The 22,880-nt window shown below is 57.9% G+C and overlaps 4 protein-coding genes across 5 annotated transcripts; all 4 read right to left on the reverse strand.

The window, feature by feature from the left end:
• Positions 1-84: 84 nt before the first annotated feature.
• GALE (UDP-galactose-4-epimerase) lies at positions 85-3,913 on the reverse strand. Its single transcript, XM_063177448.1, has 11 exons — positions 3,896-3,913; positions 2,881-3,006; positions 2,689-2,804; positions 2,225-2,338; positions 1,927-2,103; positions 1,729-1,842; positions 1,583-1,649; positions 1,425-1,510; positions 1,237-1,314; positions 1,012-1,126; positions 85-936 (listed from the first exon to the last, which is right to left on the reverse strand). The coding sequence occupies exons 2-11, from the start codon at positions 2,999-3,001 to the stop codon at positions 881-883; spliced, it is 1,044 nt and encodes a 347-aa protein (XP_063033518.1). The 5' UTR covers positions 3,002-3,006; positions 3,896-3,913; the 3' UTR covers positions 85-880.
• Positions 3,914-4,576: 663 nt separating this feature from the next.
• HMGCL (3-hydroxy-3-methylglutaryl-CoA lyase) lies at positions 4,577-8,757 on the reverse strand. 2 transcript variants are annotated; one of them, XM_063177249.1, is made up of 9 exons: positions 8,674-8,757; positions 8,029-8,118; positions 7,720-7,827; positions 7,287-7,382; positions 6,624-6,772; positions 6,265-6,328; positions 5,752-5,940; positions 5,375-5,500; positions 4,577-5,122 (listed from the first exon to the last, which is right to left on the reverse strand). In XM_063177249.1, exons 1-9 carry the CDS (start codon positions 8,740-8,742, stop codon positions 5,021-5,023), a joined length of 993 nt encoding a protein of 330 aa, XP_063033319.1. In that variant the 5' UTR covers positions 8,743-8,757; the 3' UTR covers positions 4,577-5,020. The 2 variants fall into 2 exon arrangements, with proteins under 2 accessions (XP_063033319.1, XP_063033320.1); XM_063177250.1 differs by lacking the exon at positions 8,674-8,757 and adding an exon at positions 8,484-8,540.
• A 913-nt stretch (positions 8,758-9,670) lies between these two features.
• On the reverse strand, positions 9,671-14,140 carry FUCA1 (alpha-L-fucosidase 1). The gene is made up of 8 exons (XM_063177248.1): positions 13,797-14,140; positions 12,905-13,039; positions 12,576-12,713; positions 11,891-11,996; positions 11,367-11,567; positions 11,076-11,266; positions 10,810-10,909; positions 9,671-9,915 (listed from the first exon to the last, which is right to left on the reverse strand). Exons 1-8 carry the CDS (start codon positions 14,138-14,140, stop codon positions 9,775-9,777), a joined length of 1,356 nt encoding a protein of 451 aa, XP_063033318.1. The 3' UTR covers positions 9,671-9,774.
• A 1,212-nt stretch (positions 14,141-15,352) lies between these two features.
• Positions 15,353-21,688, reverse strand: CNR2 (cannabinoid receptor 2). Its single transcript, XM_063177346.1, has 2 exons — positions 20,829-21,688; positions 15,353-16,484 (listed from the first exon to the last, which is right to left on the reverse strand). The coding sequence occupies exon 2, from the start codon at positions 16,416-16,418 to the stop codon at positions 15,369-15,371; it is 1,050 nt and encodes a 349-aa protein (XP_063033416.1). The 5' UTR covers positions 16,419-16,484; positions 20,829-21,688; the 3' UTR covers positions 15,353-15,368.
• Between the last annotated feature and the right edge of the window lie 1,192 nt (positions 21,689-22,880).

Consider the following 22,880-nt stretch of genomic DNA (forward strand, 5'->3'; position numbering starts at 1 on the left):
GTGGAATCAGGTTCCATGAGGCCCCAGGGTGCCATTTATAGGGGCAGCAGCTCTGGCTGAGGGGAAGCAGAACAAAGCTGCCACTTAGAAAGTAGGAAAGTTTATTTTAAAAACAAATCAAAAGCTCAATTCATAAGTTATTCATCCAGCCGCCAGCACACGGGGCCGGCTGCGTCATCCCTGCCCTGGGAGCTGCCAGGAATAAACAGGAGCAGTGTGGGACAGGAGGGCAGGGCTGGCTCTTGGCAGCCTTTGGCAGCCTTGGGCTGTGGGCAGTGGCTGCCACAGGAGCCCGGAGCGGGCACCCAGGGGGCTGCGGGCAGCCAGGCTGGCACAGCCCTGGGCAGGGGCTTCTCCAGCTCAGCAGGAGAGGGGGGAGATGAGATTTGGTCCCCAAAACCATGCTGGGGGAAAAGGGGGAGTGGAGGAAGCCTTGGAATGTGAGTGGTCCCTGTGGGAGGTTCCTGGTGCCTTGTCTGTGCCAGGGCAGGGGCACAGGGGCCTTGGGCTCCCCCTGGGCCAGGTGGGGCAGGAGGGAATGGTTTGGGCTCAGCAGGACTCTGCTGCCCCAGGGCTGCATGTCCAGGGCACAGGGAGGGCCCAGGAGCTCCCAGCCCGGGCTGGCTGCAGCCCCTGGGGGTTCCCATGGGGGTTCCAGGCCCCGGCTCTGTTCTGTGTTCGTTGTGGTTCTGCTCTGTGAGATGCAAAGACCTGGGGGATGAGGATGAGGAGGGGGGAGGCTGAGGATGCTCCAGCCTTCCTGCCCCGTGCCAGAGGCAGGAGGGGAGCTGGAAATGCCCTCCCAGGACAGTGACAGCCCTCGGGAAGGAGGCAGGGCTGGCTCACAGCATCCTGGGCTCAGCCAGCCCTCGGTCACAGCTCAGTTCTTGCTGAAGCCCGTGGGGTTCTGCAGCTGCCACCGCCACAGGTCCTCACCTGGAACGGGAGGAGGGAGGTGAGGGAGGGCAGGGGCTGGCAGTGCCCGCTGTGCCAGGGAGGGGATGCCCTTACACATCTTGTCCAGGCCAAAGGCAGCTTTCCAGCCCAGCTCCCGCTCGGCCAGCGCGGGGTCAGCGTAGCACGAGGCCACGTCCCCCTCGCGCCGCGCCGTGATGCGGTACTTGATCTGCAGGGAGAGCAGCACTGAGGGCTCGGGGGTCCCAGGGGTCTGGGGGGGATCAGGGGCCCTGTGGGAGCAGCTGCTGCCCCCCTGTGCCCCTGCAGCTCTGCCCTTACCTCCCGCCCCGAGGCTTTCTCCATGGCCCGGACCATCTGCAGCACGGAGTAGCCGGTGCCTGTGCCCAGGTTGTAGATCTGGGAGGAGGATAAAGGACAGGGATCAAAGGGAGAAGGGCCAGGTGCCTTTCGGCCCCCGCTGGCACCCCCACACGCCCCCAGGGCTGGCAGCACCCCGAGGTTGGCACCTTGCAGCCACAGTTCTCCTTGAGCTTCTTCAGAGCAGCGATGTGGCCCTTGGCCAGATCCACGACGTGGATGTAATCCCTGACTCCTGTGGGGATGCAGAGGGTGAGGGCAGGGCCAGGGCTCTGGGAATCCCAACCTCCCCCATGCCCTGACGCACCTGTTCCATCGTCGGTCTTGTAGTCGTTCCCAAAGACGCTCAGGAATTCCCGGCGTCCCACTGCCACCTGCACAGAGGGACAGCCCCGTGGAGCCCCAGCACCTGTGTCCCCTCCCTGGCATCCCCGGGGGCTCTGGGGGCTCTACCTGAGCCACGTAGGGCATGAGGTTGTTGGGGATGCCCTGAGGGTCCTCCCCGATCATCCCCGACTCGTGGGCGCCGATGGGGTTGAAGTAGCGCAGGAGGACGGCGTTCCAGTCCTGGGGACACACGGACAGGGCTGCCGGGTCACCCCGTGGGGACACAGCAGTGTGGGGACTCAGCCCCACGGGGCAGCTCCTCACCTTCTCTGCTCTGCAGAGATCCCGGATCATCTCCTCGATGAAGAACTTGGATTTGCCGTAGGGGTTGGTGCAGCCCCCCACCGGGTGATTCTCATCCAGGGGGAGGTACTTGGGATCCCCGTAGACGGTGGCAGAGCTGCTGAACACGATGTTCCTCACGCCGTGGGCCTTCATGGTCTGGGAGGAGCGATGGGCAGCGCTGATGCAGCCCTGTGCCCTGTGCCAGCCCTCCGGGGCTGCTGGCAGGGCCTGGGCAGGGCAGGGGGAGCAGCCCGGGTTCACCCCCGGCCCCTCTCACCTCCAGCAGCCCGATGGTCCCGGTGAGGTTCACTCTGTAATATTCCAGAGGCTTCTGCACCGACTCCCCCACTGCCTTGAGCCCCGCAAAGTGCATCACGGCCGAGAAGCGGTGCTGCAGGGAACGGGCTGGGATCAGGGGCACGGCAGCGGGAACGGGCGGGGATCAGGGGCAGGACAGCGGGAACGGGCTGGGATCGGGGGCACGGCAGCGGGAACGGGCGGGGATCAGGGGCAGGACAGCGGGAACGGGCGGGGATCGGGGGCAGGACAGCGGGAACGGGCTGGGATCAGGGGCAGGACAGCGGGAACGGGCGGGGATCCCCCAGGATCCCCCCGGATCCCCGGCCGGCCGGCCCGGGGCGCTCCCACAGGAGCGGGCACCGCGTTCCCTCCCTCTCCCGTGGCTCCCACCCCTGCCAGGGTTCCCGGAGCCGCCCCGGGCCCCGCAGCTCCCGCTCGCACCTTCCTGAAGAGCTCCTGCAGCGCCGCCCGGTCCGTGATGTCGAGCTCCTGGAAGAGCACGGGCCGGTGCGCGATCTCCTGCACCCGCCGGAGGCTCTCGGGGAGCTCCTCGGAGCCTGGGGATGATGGAGGGCAGTGAGGGGCTGGAGCCGGGCCCAGGCCGGGCTCGGGGCCGGGCCGGGGCTGCCGTACCTCGGATGGCGTTGTGGAAGTTGTCGATGACCACGGGCTCGTAGCCCGCCTGCAGCAGCTCCAGCACGCAGTGGCTGCCGATGTAGCCGGCGCCGCCCGTCACCAGGATGGTCTCGGCCATGGCTCCTGCGGGGGAAGCGCAGAGCCGGGGTGGGCACGGCCCGGTACAGGCACGGCACGGCCCGGCACAGGTACGGCCCGGTACAGGCACAGCACGGCCCGGCACAGGTACGGCCCGGCCCGGCACAGGCACGGCACGGCCCGGTACAGGCACGGCCCGGTACAGGCACAGCACGGCCCGGTACAGGCACGGCACGGCCCGGTACAGGCACGGCCCGGTACAGGCACAGCACGGCCCGGCACAGGCACGGCCCGGCACAGCTCAGTGCTGCCGAGGGACGGGCGGGGCCGGTCACACCTCCCGGACACGGAGGTGGCACCTGCCGGAGACGAGTCCGGGTTGTTCCTGTTACACCCGGGGCTCACCTGTCCCCCCCGGGGCAGCAGTTCTCGCTGTTAATTAACTCATTGACTCATTAATCAATGAATGAATTGGGGTGGTCTCCGCGGGGTACCAGCTCTGCCCTTCAGCCGCTCCGTTTCCCAGCCCCGCAGGGAGGGCTCGGGGACAGCCGGGGATACGTGTGGGACCCCCGGGACCTCCGGCCCGGGTAGGGGCGGGAGCCCCGGGAGGACCCGGACCGGGACCGGGACATTTCCCTCCGGAGCTGCGGCCCCAACCGGAGCCCCCCAAACTCCCGGGCTGGGGAAACAGCACCGGGCCCGGTGAAAGGCAAAATATCGCGGATTTCAGCCGGGAGCGGGGACGGCCCGGGAGGAGCGGAGGGTCCCGGGGCCGAGGGGCAGAACCGGGGACCGGAATCGCTCCAGAGCGCGGGGGTGCCCCAAGCCGCGGGTGTTTGGATGTCCCTACTAAAGGCAGCAGGGCAGGGCAGCACACCCGTTCCCCTGCCCGTTCCTGCCGATCCCCCCCGGTTACCCCCCGGTCTCTCACCCGCCGCTGCCGCCGCTCCCGCTCAGCCCCGTGAGGGGCGCGGCCCCTTTAAGGCCGGGCCTTGGCCCCGCCCTTCGGCGCCACGCGCGCGGCTCCTCCATGGAAACGTGTCAGAGCTACGGGGCGGCGGCGGGGACAAAACTCCGCGGGGGACGGAGGCCATTGGTGCGCGCGAGAGGGGGCGGGGCCACCGCGGGGAGCTCGGTGCCGCAGCGCCCCCTGGCGGCGGGAGGAGGCCCCAAACCCCGAATTACTGTCCCAAAACCCCGAATTAATGTCCCAAAACCCCGAATTACTGTTCCAAAACCCCAAATTATTGCCCCATTCCGCCCCATTTCTGCAGCGTTCATCAGTGAAGGTTTGGTAACTTTTTGTTACAGTTTATTGCAGTCATGTGGAGAGGAGGCACACGCAGCCTCACACCTGTCCTGGCCCTCAAAGGACAAAGTTCCTGTGCTTCTCTCCAGTCTCACAAATAAACTCCTCCATAAATTACTTTAAAAAGAGCTGGGGGCAGTTCCCAAGGACCTGAGCACCTGAGGAGTTTCACTCTCTGCTCTCAGGGTGGAAGGAATTCCTCATCCCCAGCCCACGATGGTGCAATTTCCACGCACAAGAGGCACCTGGAGCCAAACCAGCAGCCAAAGCTCCTTTGTTGGTTCAGCTGAATCAAATTTTCAGTTTAGATTATTAAATAACGTGTTTATTACTCCTGGTGTGCCAGGGTATCTTACAACAGATACACAGAGCAGCAGCACACACAGCCCTGAAGGCTGAGGGGGCCCCAGGGGAGGTTTGGGCTCAGCCTTTGGCCTTTGGATATTTGTGGAGGGGAGAGAGGGGAGAAGGGACAGCCTGAGCTGGAGCTGAGCTCCAACTGCAAAATCTGTGCTCAGGGCTCTCCTGTGCCCCTCCACGTCCTCCCCTCTCCAAGGCACATGGGGACAGCCTCAAGGTCCAATAGAACACAATCTAACAGGAGATTCTCTCACTTCTTCCTAATTCTGGTGGATTTGGGGCTTCCTCTCAAATGCTGAGCCAGGAAGGAGCTCAGGAGGTCAGACAGGAATCCCAGCCAGGGCTGGATCCTCGATTTCTTGATCCAAGGAGAATTCCCACTCAGTGTCACAGTCTGCAGGAGGCCTGAGACACCTTGGAGTTGGTTTTTCTGTTCAGGGCATTGCAGATGAAGGTGCCCGTGTCCATCAGCTTCTGCAGATCCACCCCCTGCATGGCAAAGGCCCAGGACATGCCTTGAGGGACATCTCCCACCACCCCAAGGTGGCTCATAACCCATCAGCCTGGCCTTGGGCACTCCAGGGGCAGCCACAGCTGCTCTGGGCACCTGTGCCAGGCCTGCCCACCCTGCCAGGGATGCTTTCCCTGATATCCCATCTCACACTCCCCCTGTCCTGCCCCCAGCACGCCCAGGCTGCTGCCCTGTGCAGTGCCCTGAGCGGAGCCTGGGGTGGCACTCACCGTGTGGATGCCCAGCCCGTTGAGCATGTACACCAGATCCTCTGTGGCCACGTTCCCAGAGGCTCCCTGGGCATAGGGGCACCCCCCAAGGCCGGCCACGGACGCGTCCACCACGCTCACCCCCATCTGCAAACAGAGCCCGGCTCAGGGGCTGCTCTGGGAGCACAAATCTGCAATTCCCAGCAAGCCCAAACTCCCCGAGGGCAGCTGCTCCATTTGTGGGGCTGCCCCATCCCTGGCAGTGCCCCAGGCCAGGCTGGGCGAGCTTGGAGCAGCCTGGGACAGTGGCAGATGGGCAGGGGGTGGGACAAGATGGGCTCTAAGGTCCTTTAAGGAATTCCCTGTAGAGAATTTGTGGTGCAGAGCGGGGATCCTACCTGCAGGGCCACCAGGATGTTGGCCAGGGCCTGGCCATAGGTGTCATGGCAGTGAACAGCCAGAGCCCCCACGGGCACCTCCTTCATCACCGCTGCCAGCATCTCCCTCATGGAGCCCGGGGTGCCCACGCCGATGGTGTCCCCCAGGGAGATCTCGTAGCACCCCATGGAGTACATCTTCTTGGAGACCTGGGGCAAGAGAGCAGGGCATCAGAGGGCATCCTGCCTCCCCAGAGCTCATTCCTGCTGGACAAAATCCCCTGGACACTCATTCCCTCCTCAGAGCTGATTCTCGCTGCACCATGATCCCCTGGACACTCCACTCAGGGATTAAAAATCCAAACCCCCCTCAGTTCCCCATTTCAGCCTCTGAGGACCTGGATATTCCCTTCCATACCCCCCTTTTATCCTGGATACCCCCAGTGCCCACCTCACACCCATCAAAATCAACCAGAGCCCTCTCAGGAGTCCTGGCTGTGGGACTCTTATGAGTGACTCTCATGAGTGACTCACCTCTGCAACTTTAGCTGCAGAAATCTTCCCTTCATAGGGACATCCAAGGACACAGGAAACGTATCTGTGGTTAAAAAAAAAAACCCAAACTTTTAGCTGGAAAAGGGCAATGGGATTCTACCGACAAATCAGTCAGGATTTGTGCACCTTCCGTGTCTGCAAGATGGGAGAATCAATTTTATATTCCCGTGGCCAAAGGTTACAGGGTTTCACCAATTTCTCCTTCCATGGGTGTAAAATTTGCCAAGATGAGCCCAGAGGGCTGCTGGGGGTGTGATGTGTGTACCTCCATGTGGGATGCTGGCCAAGAAAATCTGACCCCAAGTGAATGTGGGTGAGCTCCAGCAGGAAGGCCTTACCCCCTGACAGGAATGCTGGCTTCCTTGGCTGCCCTCATCACCTCCTCAAACCTCTCCAGGCTCTCCTCGATGGAGCAGTTGATGTTTTTCTGGGTGAAGAGCTCGGATGCTGCCCCAAAGATCGACACCTCTTTGGCCCCTGCTGCCACCTGCAAATAGAAAATCCCAAACTGGAACCACAGCACCAGTGAGGCTGGAAAAGAGCCTGAGATCAGCAGCTCCAAGCCTTACCCCAGCACTTAAATCAAAGCCAGGGGATTTTTCTTGTGAGGGAAATGACAAACAGAGCCCCAATTTCATGATTTCGTGGCCAAGAGTTAATCCAAGGGTTTCAGAAGCATCTCTTGGTAGGGATGTCTCAAACCAGCCCATAAACACCTCCCTTTACAGAGGCTCCTCTGTTCCTAAATAAATCTGCCTTGCTTATTTAGACTTGAAGATCTCGGGGCTCTTTTCCTCCTCAGTGTCTCTGTGATCTGCAATCCCTGACTGCACCTCTCTCATTTTACAAAACCATTTCCCCCAGACATCCCAATCCTTCCCTCAGCTCATTCTGCAGCAAAACCAGCAGGACAGCCCTGGGGCTGCCTGGGAAAGGGTGAAGGCAGAGGAGCAGGGGCAGTGCAGAGCCCAGGGGGATATTGGGGTGCCCCCAGCCCTCACCGCTGCCTGGAAGCCCCTGAGGTTTGGGGTGAGCACGGGGTAACTGATCCCAGGGCATTTCCTGATGCCCTGCAGCACCTCGGTGTGATCAGCCATCTGCAAAGCAAAGAAATGTCCGTCAGGGTTCTGCACTTCTGCCTGCCAGAAAATCATCACTAAAATTCCTTTTTGTAAAGGGAACAGAAACGTGCAGGGATCGGAGCCTCCTAAAGCAAACAGAGCTGCAGCCTGCGAGGGGCCAGGGGTCACCCAGGCAGGCACAAACAGAGTTTGTGTGTGACCTGTGTGTCCCTCTGCCCTGTCCAGGGTCCAAAGGGAAGCTCTGGGATGTTTTAACTCCTCCTGCCCAGTAACAGGGAGTTGGGAGCCAGCAGAAGCACTGGATCGCTGCACTTTCAGAGCACAGCACTGCAAATCCTGTGTGAACACTGACCTGAGGAACCCACTTGGGGGACACGAAGCTGGTGGCCTCTATGACCTGCAGCCCTGTCTCTGACAGCATGTTGATTAAATTGATCTTCACTGGGGTGGGCACAAGATTCTAAGAAGAACAAGAAAAGAAAAATTACTTAAAGTTATTATTTACACAGTAAACTCTTCCACCACTGAAAAATAAAATCCAGAGAATTTTCAACATGAAAAAAGCAGCATTTAAAGAAAACCCAGCCCATTGGGGGGCACAGGGGGGCGTTTGGGGGATTGGGCTGGAGAACCCCCGGGAGGAGCCGGGAGCCGCCGTTACCTTCTCGTTCTGGAGCCCATCGCGGGGTCCCACCTCCACCACCTTCACTCGCTTCGGGTACGGCCCGCCCGCCGCCGCAGCGGAGCTCACCTGGCACGGAGGGCACGGTCAGCCGGGCCCCGGTACCGATCCCCCGACGCTGGCCCCGTCCGGGTCTGTCCCGCTGCCCTCGGTCCCTTTTCCCGCAGTTCCGATCCCCTCAGACCCTCTGCCCCCGGTGCCGATCCCCCGGTCCCTCAGTCCCGGTTCCGATCCCCTGGGCCCTTTTCTCCCCCGATCCCCCTGTCCCGTTCCCGGTGTCCCCGGTCCCCCTGTCCCGGTTCCGATCCCCCGTTCCCGGTGCCCCCGGTCCCCCTGTCCCGGTTCCGATCCCCGTGCCCCGTTCCCGGTGCCCCCGGTCCCCCTGTCCCGGTTCCGATCCCCGTGCCCCGTTCCCGGTGCCCCCGGTCCCTCACGGGCCGCAGCGATCCCGCCCAGCGGGGCAGGAGCCGCCGCGCCGCCATGTCCGCCGCGCTCACGTGACCGCACACACCCCCGGCACGTGACATCACCGGGGGCGTGGCCCTGGGGGCGTGGCCGCTGCGGTCACGTGAGCGCAGCCCCTCGTGGCACCGGCGCCGTCCCCTCCGTGCCCGGTCCCGGTACCTGTCCCTGTCCCTGTGTCTGTCCCCAGGCGCCGTCCCGCGGCGCGCAGCCCGTGTCACAGCGCGGCATCTTCCCCTGCGCTCTGCCCCGCCGCCGCGCCCGCCGCGCCCTTATAGCGGGGCTTTGCCGGTGCCCGGTGCGCCGAGTAAACACCGAGCTGTTTGTTTGGGGCGGGCCCCGCTCCGCGCCAGGGGTCACCGGCACCGCTGCTGGGGCAGTGAGGCAGAGGCCATCGCTCCGTTGTCCCCGTTTGTCGCATTTTTTTTTGTTTGTTTGTAACGGCGTCACCGGCGGCGCTCCCGTGAGCGGGTCCTGGCACTCGGTGCCGGTGGATGTTTGTTTGTCCCTTGGGTAACGGCGCCCACGGCACCAGCTCCGCACGTGGCCGTGCCTCGGGGCTCTGCTCCAGCTCAGCGTGTCCTGGCAGGTTTAGCCGGGACGGGAACAAAACAGCCTGCCTGTAACGCTGTGGGGTCTGCAACGCTTGGGGTGCCTGCAATGCTTGGGGTGCCTGCAATGCTTGGGGTGCCTGCAATGCTTGGGGTGCCTGCAATGCTTGGGGTGCCTGCAACGTTTGGGGTGCCTGCAACGCTTGGGGTGCCTGCAACGCTGTGGTGCCTCCACAGCAACCTGGGTGTGCCCTTGGGAGCAGCCCCATCACTCACACCCACACTGTTCAACCCTTTTTGGGAAGTTCAGCAGCCACGCAGGAGCCCTGCTCTCACTGGAACCCAAAGTTCACAAGTTCAGGAGTGCCAGCAGAAGTCACCAGTGCAATTCACAACAGTGGAGTCTCTTCAATTCTCTAAGAACAAAATCTTTTGTTGTAGCTGTGTCCAGCAGAATATCAATAAAAGTTTGTTGATGGATTTGTATATCTTTAGAGATGATTTCTTCCAGCAAGGTTCCATTAGATTTATTCATCATGGAAGCAGCTGATCACAACTGTTCCAACCAACACTGAAGTGACACAAGGCAACAGAGACTGGAGGAGAGATTCTCTCAAGTGAAAAATAATGTATTCAATGTGAAACATAAAATTCCTCTTGGCTTCAATCAGAAAGAAAGGCACTGGGAGATGCTGCGATCCCCCCACAGGCATCACTTCACCCCCTCGAGCTTCACCACCCAGCCAGGCTGGGGAGGGAGGGGAGATGGCAGCAGGCAGGGCAGGGTTATGAGCATCCCTGCCCCCGGCTGGATCTGCCACTCCAGAGTGCCAGCAAAGCCCAGCAGTGTCACCTGCAGAGGAAGGAAGGAAGGAAGGAAGGGGACACTCAGCTGGGGCTCAGCAGCCCCATTTGCACAGCCCAGAGCCCCTGCAGGTCCCCAGGAATTGCTCACATGGCACAGGGCTGACACAGGGGTGTCTGGAGGCCACAGCAGGCTGCAGTTTGTTGTTTGGGGTTTGTTTGTTGCTGATGCTTTGCCCCTGTTTGTTCAGAGCAAAGGCCACTGCCACGTGTGCGTCACGGTGACATGTGCCACCAGCAGGGCACTGCCCCTGGGCTGCAGGACAGCCCCTCCTGCTTCCCTCCCCTGCAACAGCAGGATCAACACAGCCCAGGACTGGAATCTTCCCTGGCAGCTCCTGTGCCACGTTCCATGTGAGCCAAAGCCTGGGAACAGCCTGGGGTGCTGCAAGGAGCCCACAGCAAATACCCTCCCTGTAGCCACGAGATTTTCTGAAAAGTCCTCTCCTTAGGATCTTTTTCTCCTGAGAAGCTGAGAGGCCTCAGGAACAAAATGCAAACATTGATTATCTGCTGCTGTGGAATGCTACAGGTGCATCTGGGACTGGGCTCATGTGGCTGTTTCTAATTAATGGCCAATCACAGCCCAGCTGTCTGAACTGCCTCAGTCACAAACCTTTGTTATCATTCCTTTTCTATTCTTAGCCACCCTTCTGATGAAATCCTTTCTTCTATTCTTTTAGTATGGTTTTAATATAAAATATATCATAAAATAATAAATCAAACCTTCTCAAACATGGAGTCAAGATTCTCTTCCTTCATCCTCAGACCCCTGCAAACACCACCACACCTCCCCAGTCCCCCAGCTCCTGAACAAATCCAGGCTGGCCCTTCCCACCCCCAAATGCCCCCAGATGCTCTCAGTGTGTGCTCAGTCCCTCACCTGTGTGCCTGGGGATGCAATGGGTGAGGACAGGTGCAGGACATTGTCCCGAGGCCACAGCAGGAAGATGGCAAAGACCACGGGTCCCTTGGAGGTGTACCTGGGGGAGCAGGAGTTCAGCAGGGGAAGGGCACCAGGCACAAACCTCACCTGCCCAGACAGCACAAGAACACAATTCTGCCCTCTGTCACCACACAGGTGTCACCCACTGCCCCCAACTCCAAATTTAGGAAAAGGTAAGAAATAAACACCAGCAGGGCCCTCACCAGACAGTGTCTGTGGTGTTCTCCATCTGCACCCTCCAAGGCTGGGACTCATAAATCGCCTCCCCATTGGTATCCAGCCATCTCCCAAGGGCCAGGAGTCTCTCTTGGAAGATGGGGACAATCACCCCTTCTTTTGTAGGCCCCACATTGAGGAGGTAGTTGCCACCCAAACTCACAGTCTGCACCAGCTCCTGCGGCAGATAAAGCAAGATAACATTATCCTCACCTCAGACACACAGAAACCCCTCCCTCCCAGCAATCCCCCCAGGCTATTCAGGTCAGGTTTCTCACCTCGATCATGCTCATTTCATCCATGACCTCGGGCAGGCTCATGTTGCTGCGGTAGCCCCAGGAGAGCCTGTCCAGGGAGGAGCACATCTCCCACTTGTGCTGGGGCAGCGTGCCTGGCCTGAACTTGTCAGCACAGTTGTAGAAACCCCCGTGGCGGCAGGAGCAGCCCCGACCCCAGCGGTCATTGACAACCACGGTGTCCTGAGAGAAGGAAAACAGCTCAGGGCACAGATCCTTCTGTTCTTGGGCTGTCCAGCTGGCAGCCACTCCCCTGAGGAAGCACAAAAATTCCCAGTGTAATGGAAACCCAACTGAGAAGGCTGAATGCCTCCCTCTGCTCAGACAGGACAACAAAGCTGAGTGTCCATCAAAGGTTGGAGCTGTCCCAGCAGCACAGCCAAGGTTCTCTTTTTGCCAGAGAATAAAACACACCAAATGTCCAGGAGGTTTCTGGTTTGATCCCACACCCCACAGCCTCCTGCCCTCCCACACCCAGAGCCAGGAGGGGCAGCAGGCACTGGTACCTTCACGGGGCTGTCGTTGTAGAGCCAGGCAAGGAAAGAGGTGGAATTCCAGTAGGAATCTGGAGCTTCCCAGTCCCCATCCGACCAGATCAGGTCTGGTTTGTATCTAAGGGAGACAGAAGTTGTTTCATAAAGGCTCATCTGCTCCTGCCACACTCTGTTTCTTCCCCTTCCCACTGCCTGCCATCACCAGGAGGATTTTGCTTCACTTTCTGCTTCACACAAAGCTCTAAGGGAGGTTCCTGCAGCAGCAAAGAAGAAGGTGCAGATCCACAGCTCAAGAGAGGGTGCAGTTCTTCCAAAAAACCCAGAATCTGGCACCTCAAAGTGCACATTCTTGAGTTGGGACAACAATCCACAAGCCCAAGCCTTTTATTTTTGTCAGCAAGGCAAGGATGTAAATTCCCAATGAAATCACTTTTCTGTTCTACTAAATACTGAACAGTTTGTTCCACTTCCAGCCCCCCTGCACAAAGGCAGGATTAACGGGAATTGCAGGAAAAATTTGTCCCTGGTTATTCTACAGATCAGACCTTCCACAGGTTAAAACTGAACCCCTTTTCTAATTACTGCTTAGCAAAGAGAATTTGCCTCGACAAAAATCAACATTTCTCTTCTTTGTACCTTTCTCTACAGACCTGAAACCAGGAAATGCTGGTGATTCTGAGCTGGTTGTGGCTCTTACTTTAAGACAAGATCATAAAGTTCTGGCATCGTCTTCTTCAAAACAAAGCTCTGGGTCTTGAAGTCATTTTGTTTGTCAGCAAGGTAGAGAGGGTTAAACCACTCCATCAGGGAGTGATACAGCCCATAACGGAGGTTGCTGAAGGACAAAACACAGAGGGGAGAGTCAGGCTTCAGTGGGGATTAGAAATAAGTTGAAATTAAATTACTGGCATTATTATTTTTCATCATTTGCAAGCACTCCATTTTTCACAGGGTTTTCTGCTGTTTGTCAAGCAGAGCCAGGAGCATTCACTGCTCTCAGAGCAGAGCTCCCTGCCAGGGCCTCACCTCTCCCTGAGGGCCTCTCCCAGCTCTCCCACCAGGTCCCGGTGGGGCCCTGTATCCACAGAATTCCAGTTCCAGGACACTGGCGACCCCCAGTTGGTGAAGCCCTCGTGGTGCTTGGTGGTCAGGACCACGTATCTGAGAGGAGAAAAGGAATTGCTGGGATGGCAAAGGAACAAATGAATTATTTCCCGACCCTACTGCAATCCCAGTCACTAAAACAGCAAGGCACTGGATAACCACACTGTGAGGAGCCCTCTGTCACTATCTCTTGGGTTTAGAAGCAAATACAAGAATAAGAGATAGTGGATTTTAATGCTGGGAAAGAATGAACGGGAAGTACTTAGGAAAGAGCAAGAGCTTTCATCTTCTCAGCACCCCTCAGGGATGCCCAGCACTGTTCAGGGACCCCCAATCCCTCAGGGAACCCGCAGCCATGGCACTCATCCCTCAGGGACTCCTCCATCCCCTCAGGGACCCCCATCCCCTCAGGGACCCCCGACCATGGCACTCATCCCCTCAGGGACACCCAATCCCCTCAGGGACTCCCCATCCCCTCAGGGACCCCCGGCCATGGCACTCATCCCCTCAGGGACACCCAATCCCCTCAGGGACCCCCCCATCCCCTCAGGGACCCCCGGCCATGGCACTCATCCCCTCAGGGACACCCAATCCCCTCAGGGACCCCCCCATCCCCTCAGGGACCCCCGGCCATGGCACTCATCCCCTCAGGGACCCCCGACCATGGCACTCATCCCCTCAAGGACACCCAATCCCCTCAGGGACCCCCCCATCCCCTCAGGGACCCCCGGCCATGGCACTCATCCCCTCAGGGACCCCCGACCATGGCACTCATCCCCTCAGGGACCCCAGCTCCGGCCATCCCGGCGCTGACCTGGCCCCGGCCCGCTGGAAGAGCTGTGCCCACTGTCGGGGCTGGAAGTCGTAGGCGGTGAAACGGGGCGCGAACTCCGCGTAGGTGGTGCCGGGCGGGAAGCGGCGGCGCACGAAGCTCTCGTAGGCGGCATCGTGCTGGCCCTGCCAGTGCCACCAGAACCACTCGGAGCCCCAGGCGGGCACGGAGAACACCCCCCAGTGCACGAACACCCCCACCTTGGCCCGGTCGTACCAGGCGGGCAGCGGCCGCGCGTCCAGGCTGGCCCAGTCCGGGCGGTAGCGGGGCGCGGCCAGGCCCGGGCCCAGCGCGGCCGCCACACCGAGCAGGGCCAGCGCCGCCATGGCCGGCACCCCGTGACGTCACCCACGCCGCGGGTCCCGGGGCCGCGGGTTCGAGGCTGGGGCCCGACAGCTGCCCGCGGGCACGGCGGGGAACGAACCGGGGAGGGATGGGAGACACCGGGGATAGCCCAAAAATTGGGGAATGTCCCGGGGAGGGATGGAAGGATAACCCCAATAATTGAAGAATATCCTGGGAAGAGATGGAGGAACACCAGGGAAAACCCCAATAATCCACCCTGAGCGTCCCTGGAGCCGAGTCCAAAGGCTCCTGGGGCTCTGGCAGCCTCGGGGCTGTGCCCATTCCCTGGAGAGCCTGGGCGCTGCATCCTCTGGGACACAGGGCAGAGTGCAAGGGCCTCGTGGCCGTGCCCCAGGCAGGCTCATCCCTGTTGGAGGCATTTTGGGGGCTGGCAGGAGCCCAGCTGCTCCAGGCCACCGGTGAATGTCCCTGTCCCATTTCATTGTCCATTCAGTCAGAAGTGCTGCTTTTGCGTAATTTGCAGAAAAACAACCCCAATCAAGTTCCTCATGCTCAAAGTATCTGCCCCAGTTTGGGCTTAACCTTGTCACCTGGAGAACTTTGTACACCAGGAAAGAAAAGGAAGAAAGTCCTGGAAAATGGCTTGTATGTTTAATCACATAACATCTCACAAACACCCGTGTGGCTCGGTCAGTTCTCCTGAAATCTGCTGGAAGAAATGTGCTGCCTGCAAGGTCCTGTCTGCCCCAGCTCTGGCCAAGTCCTTAAGCCACAGGGAGAGGTTGGAAAAGCCCTCCCAGATCATCGAGTCCCAGCTGTGACCAGTCCTCACTTTGTCACAGCCCAGAGCACTGAGTGCCACATCCAGGTGACACCTACAAGGACAGGGACTCCAAACCTCCCTGGGCAGCTCCTTCCAAAGCTTTTCCTTAAAGAAATTCCTGCTGATGTCCAACCTGAACCTCCCCTGGTGGGAGATTATCACAGAATCATGGAATATCCTGAGCTGGAAGGGACACCCCAAGGACCATCCAGTCCTGGTCCTGCACAGGACACCCCAACAATCCCAACCTGTGCCTGAGAGCAAAGTTTGTGCACTTCATGTCCCAGCATTGAAGGGTGACATCAGCAGGAGCTGTCTCCCCATCACAGCTGACTCCTCAACTCCCATCAGAAGAGAAAATAAAAAGAAAAGTGATCCAGACTGCTCCTTGCAGGCTGAGTGGGTGGATCTGCCCCGGTGCCTCCCTACACGGTGTGCGTGTCCTCGCAGACGGTCTCTATCACGGAGGACTTGTGGCTGCTCTCTGCTTCTGGGCTCTCCTCAGGGGCCTTCAGCTGCCTCCTGAAGTGGGACAGCACCCTCCTCAGGGAGGAGAAGAGCTCCTTGCTCCTCAGGGCGTAAATGATGGGGTTGACCATGGAGTTGAGCAGGCAGAGGGTGCTGCAGAAGGCGAACACCTTGCGCAGGCGGTCGCTCAGCCTGCCGAAGATGCTGTAGATCATCAGCACGAGCACGGGGGACCAGCAGAGCATGAGGACAGCCAGCACCATCACCAGGGTCTTGGCCAGCATCACGTCCATCCTCATCCTGCTGTTCTGCTTCCCTGCCTGTGCCTGCTGCTGCTCCATGTAGGCCACGTGCCGCCGAGCCCTCCAGAGCACGTGGGCGTAGGCGCAGACGATGCAGCCCAGCAGCACCACGACCCAGCAGAGCCAGCCCGACAGGTAATTGTCATCCACAAAGGGGAACAGCTCGGAGCAGGAGGAATCCAGCGTGCAGCAGTTCCAGCCCAGCAGGGGCAGGCCAGCAATGGTGGCACAGGTCACCCAGAGCACTGCCAGGGCTGTCCAGGCCCTTTTCCTGGTCATCAGGAGCTTGTACTCCGAGGGCCGGCTGATGGAGAGGTAGCGGTCCAGGGCCGTGAGCAGCAGGCTGCTGAGGGAGGCTGAGAAGGACGTGTTCACCCCTCCCAGCTGCAGCAGGAACACCTCCTTGGAGAAACCAGCCTCGTTGAACACGTGGAAGTTGACGAAGCTGCAGACAAAGATGATGCTGGCCAGGATGTCAGCCAGGGCCAGGCTGCCGATGAAGAGGTAGGAAGGCTTCTTCCTGATCCCAGGGGATGAGAAAATCAGGTAGAGCACCAGAGAGTTCTCAAAAACACACATTGTCCCAAAGAGGCCACACAGGATACCGATGCTTATCTTCTGTGCCTGTGTGCTGAGCACCATGAAGCACTCCATGGTGGTCCCGCTGCACTTGGAGGCGTTTGCAGGGATCCTGCAGGAATCCATGGTGGTGACCTGGAGCTGGGAGCTCACAGACAGCCTGCTGCTTCCCTCTGCACTTCCTCAGGTGCTCTGGAAAAGGTGGAGGTGAAGAGGACTTGACAAGCAATAAATTTACCCAAGATGCTTTCTTCTCTTTAGAAGCAAGTAAGGAAAATTAAATCAGCCCAACTTCCATGCTTTTCCCAGCTGGTTCTTTGGCTGAGACCCATTTCCCACAGCCCAGGGGACGCCTGGCTGTACCACCTCGGTGGCACACCACAAGAGGGAAGCAGCAACACTGAGAATTGTACAAATCCTGAGCCAGATCTTACCAGGACTCACTGCTCAGGGCCAGCAGCACTGGAAGGGACAGCTCAGGGGGACACCACAGCTGTGAAAGGCATCCCAAGGGGAGCACAAAACTGCCACAACATGCCTGCCTCCATGGCTTTTTCCTTGGGAGCAGCCCTAGGCCAGGGCTGCTTTTCCTGCCTAGGGTTAGGGTTGTCAGAGTGATTAATAGATGTTATTAGAGATTAATTAGAGATCAATATTAGAGTACAGGTGGGACATACAAACTGAGACCACCTGAGCCTAAGAACCCCTGCCCACACCCACAATTAGGTAATTTCATCAATACTTTTAGCACCAGCAGAGGTGTGATGGAGGGAAGTGCCTGGTTTTGCACAGGGCAGATGCTGAGCTACTCAGTGCATTCTGCATCAAGAGCTGGGTTTTTCTCTACAGTTCTGCAGCTCAATTTAACCCCCTCATCTTCATAACCTGTCCTTGAGGTGTTATTTTCTCCCATTCTTTCTGTGGATTGCACTGGTGTTTAAACCAAGTTGTGCAGCCTTGGATTTCAGGGAACAATATCATCCTGGACTGGGTTAGAGCAGGTGAAGAGGCAGCTGTGGGATACCCCAAACCTGCCTGGAGTACAGCAAAATGCTGTGACCAAGCCCAGGGAACAGGACCCCCCTTCCCAAAAGCTTCCAGGATCCCTCATGCAGGCAATGGGATCGTGAGTTCCCTCTGCTGGAGGAGAGCACTGAGCTGACAGCGTTCCCTCTCCCCCAGAACAATTCACTGTCCCTCGCTGCCCTGGGCCCTCTTGTGAAAGAGGAAATGTCCCAAACACCCGAGGCATGGCCAGGATGTGTGACAGACACAGAACAGGGGCAGGACTGTGGGTTCCACCCTCCTGTGCCCCTCCACCTGCCTGCTGTGTGAAATTCAGCTGCTGCTGGAGGTGAGAGCAGCCAGCACTGCCCAGCAAACCTCAGCCGTGACATCTCAGCAGAGATGGGTTTGTAAAACATGGGTGTTTTAACTGGCCTGGGCACTTCCTTCCCCGCTGATTCCCCCAACACTCATTTCTCTTCCTGTGTTTCAGGAGTTGCAAAATACCCCAATGATTGGAGAGGCTGCCCAGGAGGTGACAGAGAAGAGCCCCAGCCCCACATTTGACTGTCAGGGGTGGCTGCAGGGAGTTCAGTGCAGGTTTCAGGCACAGCAGGGCAGTCCTGATTTCCTGATTGGGATTTCTTGGTGTTCCAAGGCTGGAGGAGTCCTGGACTTTGGGCTGATGTGTGGCTGAGTGTTGCAGCAAGCTGCCCTCCTCTTACATCAGGCTCTTGCATGGGGTAACATCACAGGAGAGGATGTTGCCCTCAGATCTCAGTGCTCTCGTTTCCTGCAGCCCTTCTCAGGAACACCTCACAGGCAGCAGGAATTACCAACTGCTGTTATTAAACCTGACACATCCCTTCCTCTGGAGAGAGATGGATTTAGCAGACAGATGGACTTCTCATACAGCAGGGCTCAGCAGGGACCAACTGCCTCGAGTTTCCAACCCTCCCCAGCCAAACCCCAGCATCCAAACCAAGACATTTCTTCATTAAGCAGCCTCCAGCATCACCTTGGCATCCATTACCTGCAGCCAGCATTCCCAGGACCACCATAAATCCTCAAACCTGCAGTCGTGCAATATCCAGCTCACATCCTTAGGAGCCTGGAAAGCACTGAACACCAGGCAAGGGAGTGAGGGCAGCAAAATGCCATCCCTGATGTTGAGCTGCTTGGGGAGAGAACCTGCTTATAATGTTAAAATAACTCCTGTGCTGCCTGTCCTGGCCCAGCTCTCTCCACTAGGATGAAAAAACTCAGATAAGCCTCAGTTCAAAGTGGTGTGCTGGGCTCACAGCAATCAGCCAGCCCTGATCTTCCTTTCCCACATCTGCTCTGTCTCAGGCTGAATGACAAGGACAGATCTCTGCTCCCCAGAGCCTCCTTGCAGCTCCTGTGTCTATGAGGGAAGCACAGAGCTTGCTCCAGCAAAAGGTCCCCTGTGCACAAGCATGAAAACACAGGCAGTGCCAGGAGCTCCTCTCCTTGCACTGCCTGTACCTTTTTTTTTTTTTTTCTTTTTTTTTTTTTTCTTTTTTTTTTCTTTTTTGGCCACAAAGCTGCTTTTTCCTGCCCAGGGGACATTTCCCTCTTGTCAGATGGGCCCCTGCATTTGTCTGACCGTGGCCTCTGCCCCCTGCCTGCCTTAGCTGCTGGAAAAGTGCCAGCCCATATCTGGTTCCTGGGGAGAGCTGACCTGCAGCATCCTCCATGGGACAGGTCCCACTCCCAGGGTGAAACCCCTTTCCAAGAGCAGATCTCCACCTCCTTGGGAATCCCAGCCCCAGGCATGGCTGTGCATCCAGCCAGGGAGCCACAGCCCCGTGGGCTCAACGAGAAAGGCACCAAGTGCCTTCTGGCCCTCCTGTGGCTCCAGGGGCTGTGGCACAGAGGGGCTGCTTCCCTGGAATGCAGCAGCCGAGCTGAGATTCCCCGGCTGCTGCACAGGATGAACTCTCTGATCACAGCATCTCCTGCCAGCAGGAAGGCCCAGGGCAGGGAATATTTTGCCAAAATAACGTGGCCTTGCAACAGGGACTCCCCAGCAACAAGAGCAGAGCCCCAGCAAACAGCAGTGAATGAACAAGGGGTGAGTTATTAGGAACAGAACACAGATCAGAGACTTGGGAATGCAACATATTCCTGATGCAGCCCCAGTGACTGCAAAGTGAAACCTCCCCTCCCATCAGATCTGCTCCAAGCCCACTCACTCCAGCCTAACAGCTCCACCTGGCTTTGGGGAAATTCAATTTCCAAAGGAAGGAGTCCTTTCCCTCTCAGTGCCTGTGACTGATTCCAGCTGTGGGGCTGGCAGTGCCCTGCACACAGCAGCACCCATCCTGTTCCACTTGGGATGGCTCTGCCCTCACAGAGCCACCACAGCATCCTGCTGATTAAAAAGTTATGTACCAGTTGCTTAGATAATGTAAAATTAAATTTGCCTGCTGCAATCAGCCAATGCATTGTGCCTGCAGCACTCTGAAAGTGCTCTTGAATATTTCATGTGCAGAATATCTGAGAGTTTTGAGCTTTACAATAAAATAAAATGTCCTAAATGATCACCTACTATGAACATGTGCAGTGATTTATGCAAAAAATTGTCACTAATGCTTGCAAATTTCACTTGCTGAAGAAGCAAAGGATCTTTTGCTTTACAAACATTTTAGTTTGTATGTGATTTCCTGGTTTAGTTGCAGAAGTTTTTCCATTATTTTGGAATCAGCTGTTCCCCTGGTTTGTCCTGACCACATTAAATGACACTGAGTGGGATTCCCTCCATGATGTAAGACCTGTCTGCCTCAAATGCCACACTGAGGATTATTTGATCATTTATCAGCTCTGCCCATGTGTGACTGCCTGAGGGGAAAGTGGAATTCAGGACGGGGTGGGTGCAGAGCAGCTGCAAGTGCCACTTTGGGAACAAAGCAGGGCAAACCAGGGCTGCTCTCACTGCACCAAAACCATCACAGAAACACTGAACTCAGTGTCACATCCCTGTGAGACATTTGGAAATACTCTGACAGAGAATCAGAGAGGAAGGGACCTTAAAGCCCATCCAGTGCCATCCTTCCACCATTCCATGTTGCTCAAACCCCATCCAGCCTGGACTTGGACACTGCCAGGGATCCAGGGGCAGCCACAGCTGCTCTGGGCACCCTGTGCCAGGGCCTGCCCACCCTCACAGGGAAGAATTCTTGGAACCCATTCCCCCTTGTCCTGTCACTCCAGTTCCAACATGAACAATTCCCAAAATCAGCTGTAAAGAGTTAACCCACAGCCTGCCATGAAGCACTTACCTTTCATCTCCTGAAGAAAGGATCCATGATCCATCCTAAAAAGCAGTTACACATTGCCTTGCAGTTTATCCCCAACAGCTGATGGTGAACCCCAGGAATCTCCTGTGCAGCAGAGTCTCCCCAGGCTGCCTTGTGCAGGGCAGCACCGAGGGCTCTCACATCAGGGGAGATGTGAGAAGAGGGCCCAGGGCTGCAGGATGCTGTGGGTCAGCAAACACAAACCACTCACCTCCCCACCGAGGCTCTGGGGCTTCCCATGGCTCGGGCTCTGGGGGCAGCTGCTGCAGCTGCGGACAGCGCCTGCTTCCCTCTCCTCTCACGGCACTTCTGGTTTCCTCTGCGTTTCTTGAACCATTCTGCTTTATTCCCCTGGGCTGGAAATCCATCAGTGTGAATCCTTCCTCTGCCTCCTTGCTCTCTGGCACATTCTTTCGGAGAATGTGTGTCGGGTTTTCTTTCCTTCCTCCCTTCTCCTCTGGGTGTTGTGTTCTGCTGCCTGCTCGTGCCACATCTACAAACCACCCAAACCCTCCGGCTCGCTGAAATTGTCCTCCCAGTCCCTCTCATTTCCCCTTGTAACTGCAGAGTTTGAGGCAAAGAGACATTCAGGTTCTCCTCCTGATTTCTCTGGGAGCATGGAAAAGTATGAGGGGGGGAAAAAGCAAGGAGGCAGATGTGGAAGAATCTGGATGTACCTGGCTGTGTGCAGGTCTGAGGGCAAGCTCAGAAATCTGCTGTCTGTGCCTGCATGAGCAGCACAAACCTCACCTGTGCCCCTGAATTTCTCTGTACACAGTCCACTCATGCTGGAGGGACGAGGCGATTTTCTCTCTTCAAGTGGAAGGAAAATCAAGGACTTCAGCTGCACAATCCGTGTGGTCAGGCAGGACCCGGGGCTGCAGAGGCTGTGGTGCTGCTGTACCTGCTCTCATCCATCCCTCCTCCCTCCAGTGACCGCTTCCCTCCTCGGCTGGGCTGTGCTGGTGCTGATGGAAAGCAGGGACAGCTCTCCCTGCCTGGTGACACTAGGGACAATGCCACCGGTCAGGGGGGACAGGCAAGCTGGCCCCAAGTCCCGAAGGAGTTGGCCACGCTGTGGTTGGATGTGACCATAAGGCTGCAGTGGGGACCTTGGAGGCGAAGCAAAGCCGTGATCCTTAGCCCTTGGCCGCTCCTTACCTGGCTCTGCCACCCAGAGTCACCCCACAGCCCCATCCCAGCACCAGCAACGCGGTTCTCCAGCTGGGAACTCAACTTTCCCTCCTGCAGGGATCCCAGGTCCCTCACTCGGTGGCATCACCAGCGGTTTCACCGCGTCCTCTCCAAACCCCGCTTTGCCTCCTTCCCCTCGGGCAGCGTGCGCGGCTCGGGGTTCGGCAGCGGCCGGCGGAGCTCAGCGGAGCTCGGCTGCCCTCTCCAGGGAAACCCGGGGAAAGCTTGGGAGGAGGCAGAACTGGGAACTCGGCGCTTCCTCCTGGGCCCCGGCCGGGAAAAGGGGGTTCCTGGCTCTGCAGGGACCTTCCGGGGCTGGGAGGGGGTCTGGAAACCTCAATGACCATGAGAGGCATCACAGGAGATGATGGGTTGTCAGCTCTGTCCCAAAAAATAATTCTTCCATTCTTGTTTCCAGGAACTGAGAAATTTGCAGGAGCAGGTACGAGATTGTAAAGAGCAGGTGAGAAACAAAGATTCTTTATGCTGGTCCTGAGTTCCAACAGCAGCACCCAGCCCCAAATTATTCCCTGCCCTGACACAGCTTCACATCCAGCAGCATCCTGTGAAGCATGGCCCCAAGTTTCCTCTGTCTGCAGGGAGAGCCTTGTGTCACAGGAAAGAAATATTATGGCAGCATAGTTAGAAGCTTTTGAATTGATTCTGATTTATAGCAAAAATTGTCCTGGCAGACTAAAGGAAAAGCATCAGAGCTGATTGTTGGAATGTAAAGGGGTTTTGCTGGAATAACCCAGCTTTGGGAGCACCCCCATACTCGGGGTTGAGGCAACGCTGTGCAGGTGCTGGGGAAAGGGACTCTGAGCCCGGTTTGCTCAGGAGTGCAGGAGTTTCTGTCTCCAGAGCAGAGAGAGGAGCCCTGGGGCTGTGCTGGGACACTCAGACCCAGCCCCTGCTGGAAGGGTGCCTGTGCTCTGTGGGAGGACAGGGATTGCTCATTTTTCTGTGACTGTTGTGTTTGCTGGGCTGTGTTTGAAAACCAGGTGGTGCAGATGGGGCTGAGGGTCGGGCACTGCTCACCTTGATAAGGTGTGACTCAGGGAGCCACGGT

The sequence above is a fragment of the Melospiza melodia genome, chromosome 27, assembly GCF_035770615.1.
Source record: "Melospiza melodia melodia isolate bMelMel2 chromosome 27, bMelMel2.pri, whole genome shotgun sequence".
Lineage (NCBI taxonomy): Eukaryota > Metazoa > Chordata > Aves > Passeriformes > Passerellidae > Melospiza > Melospiza melodia.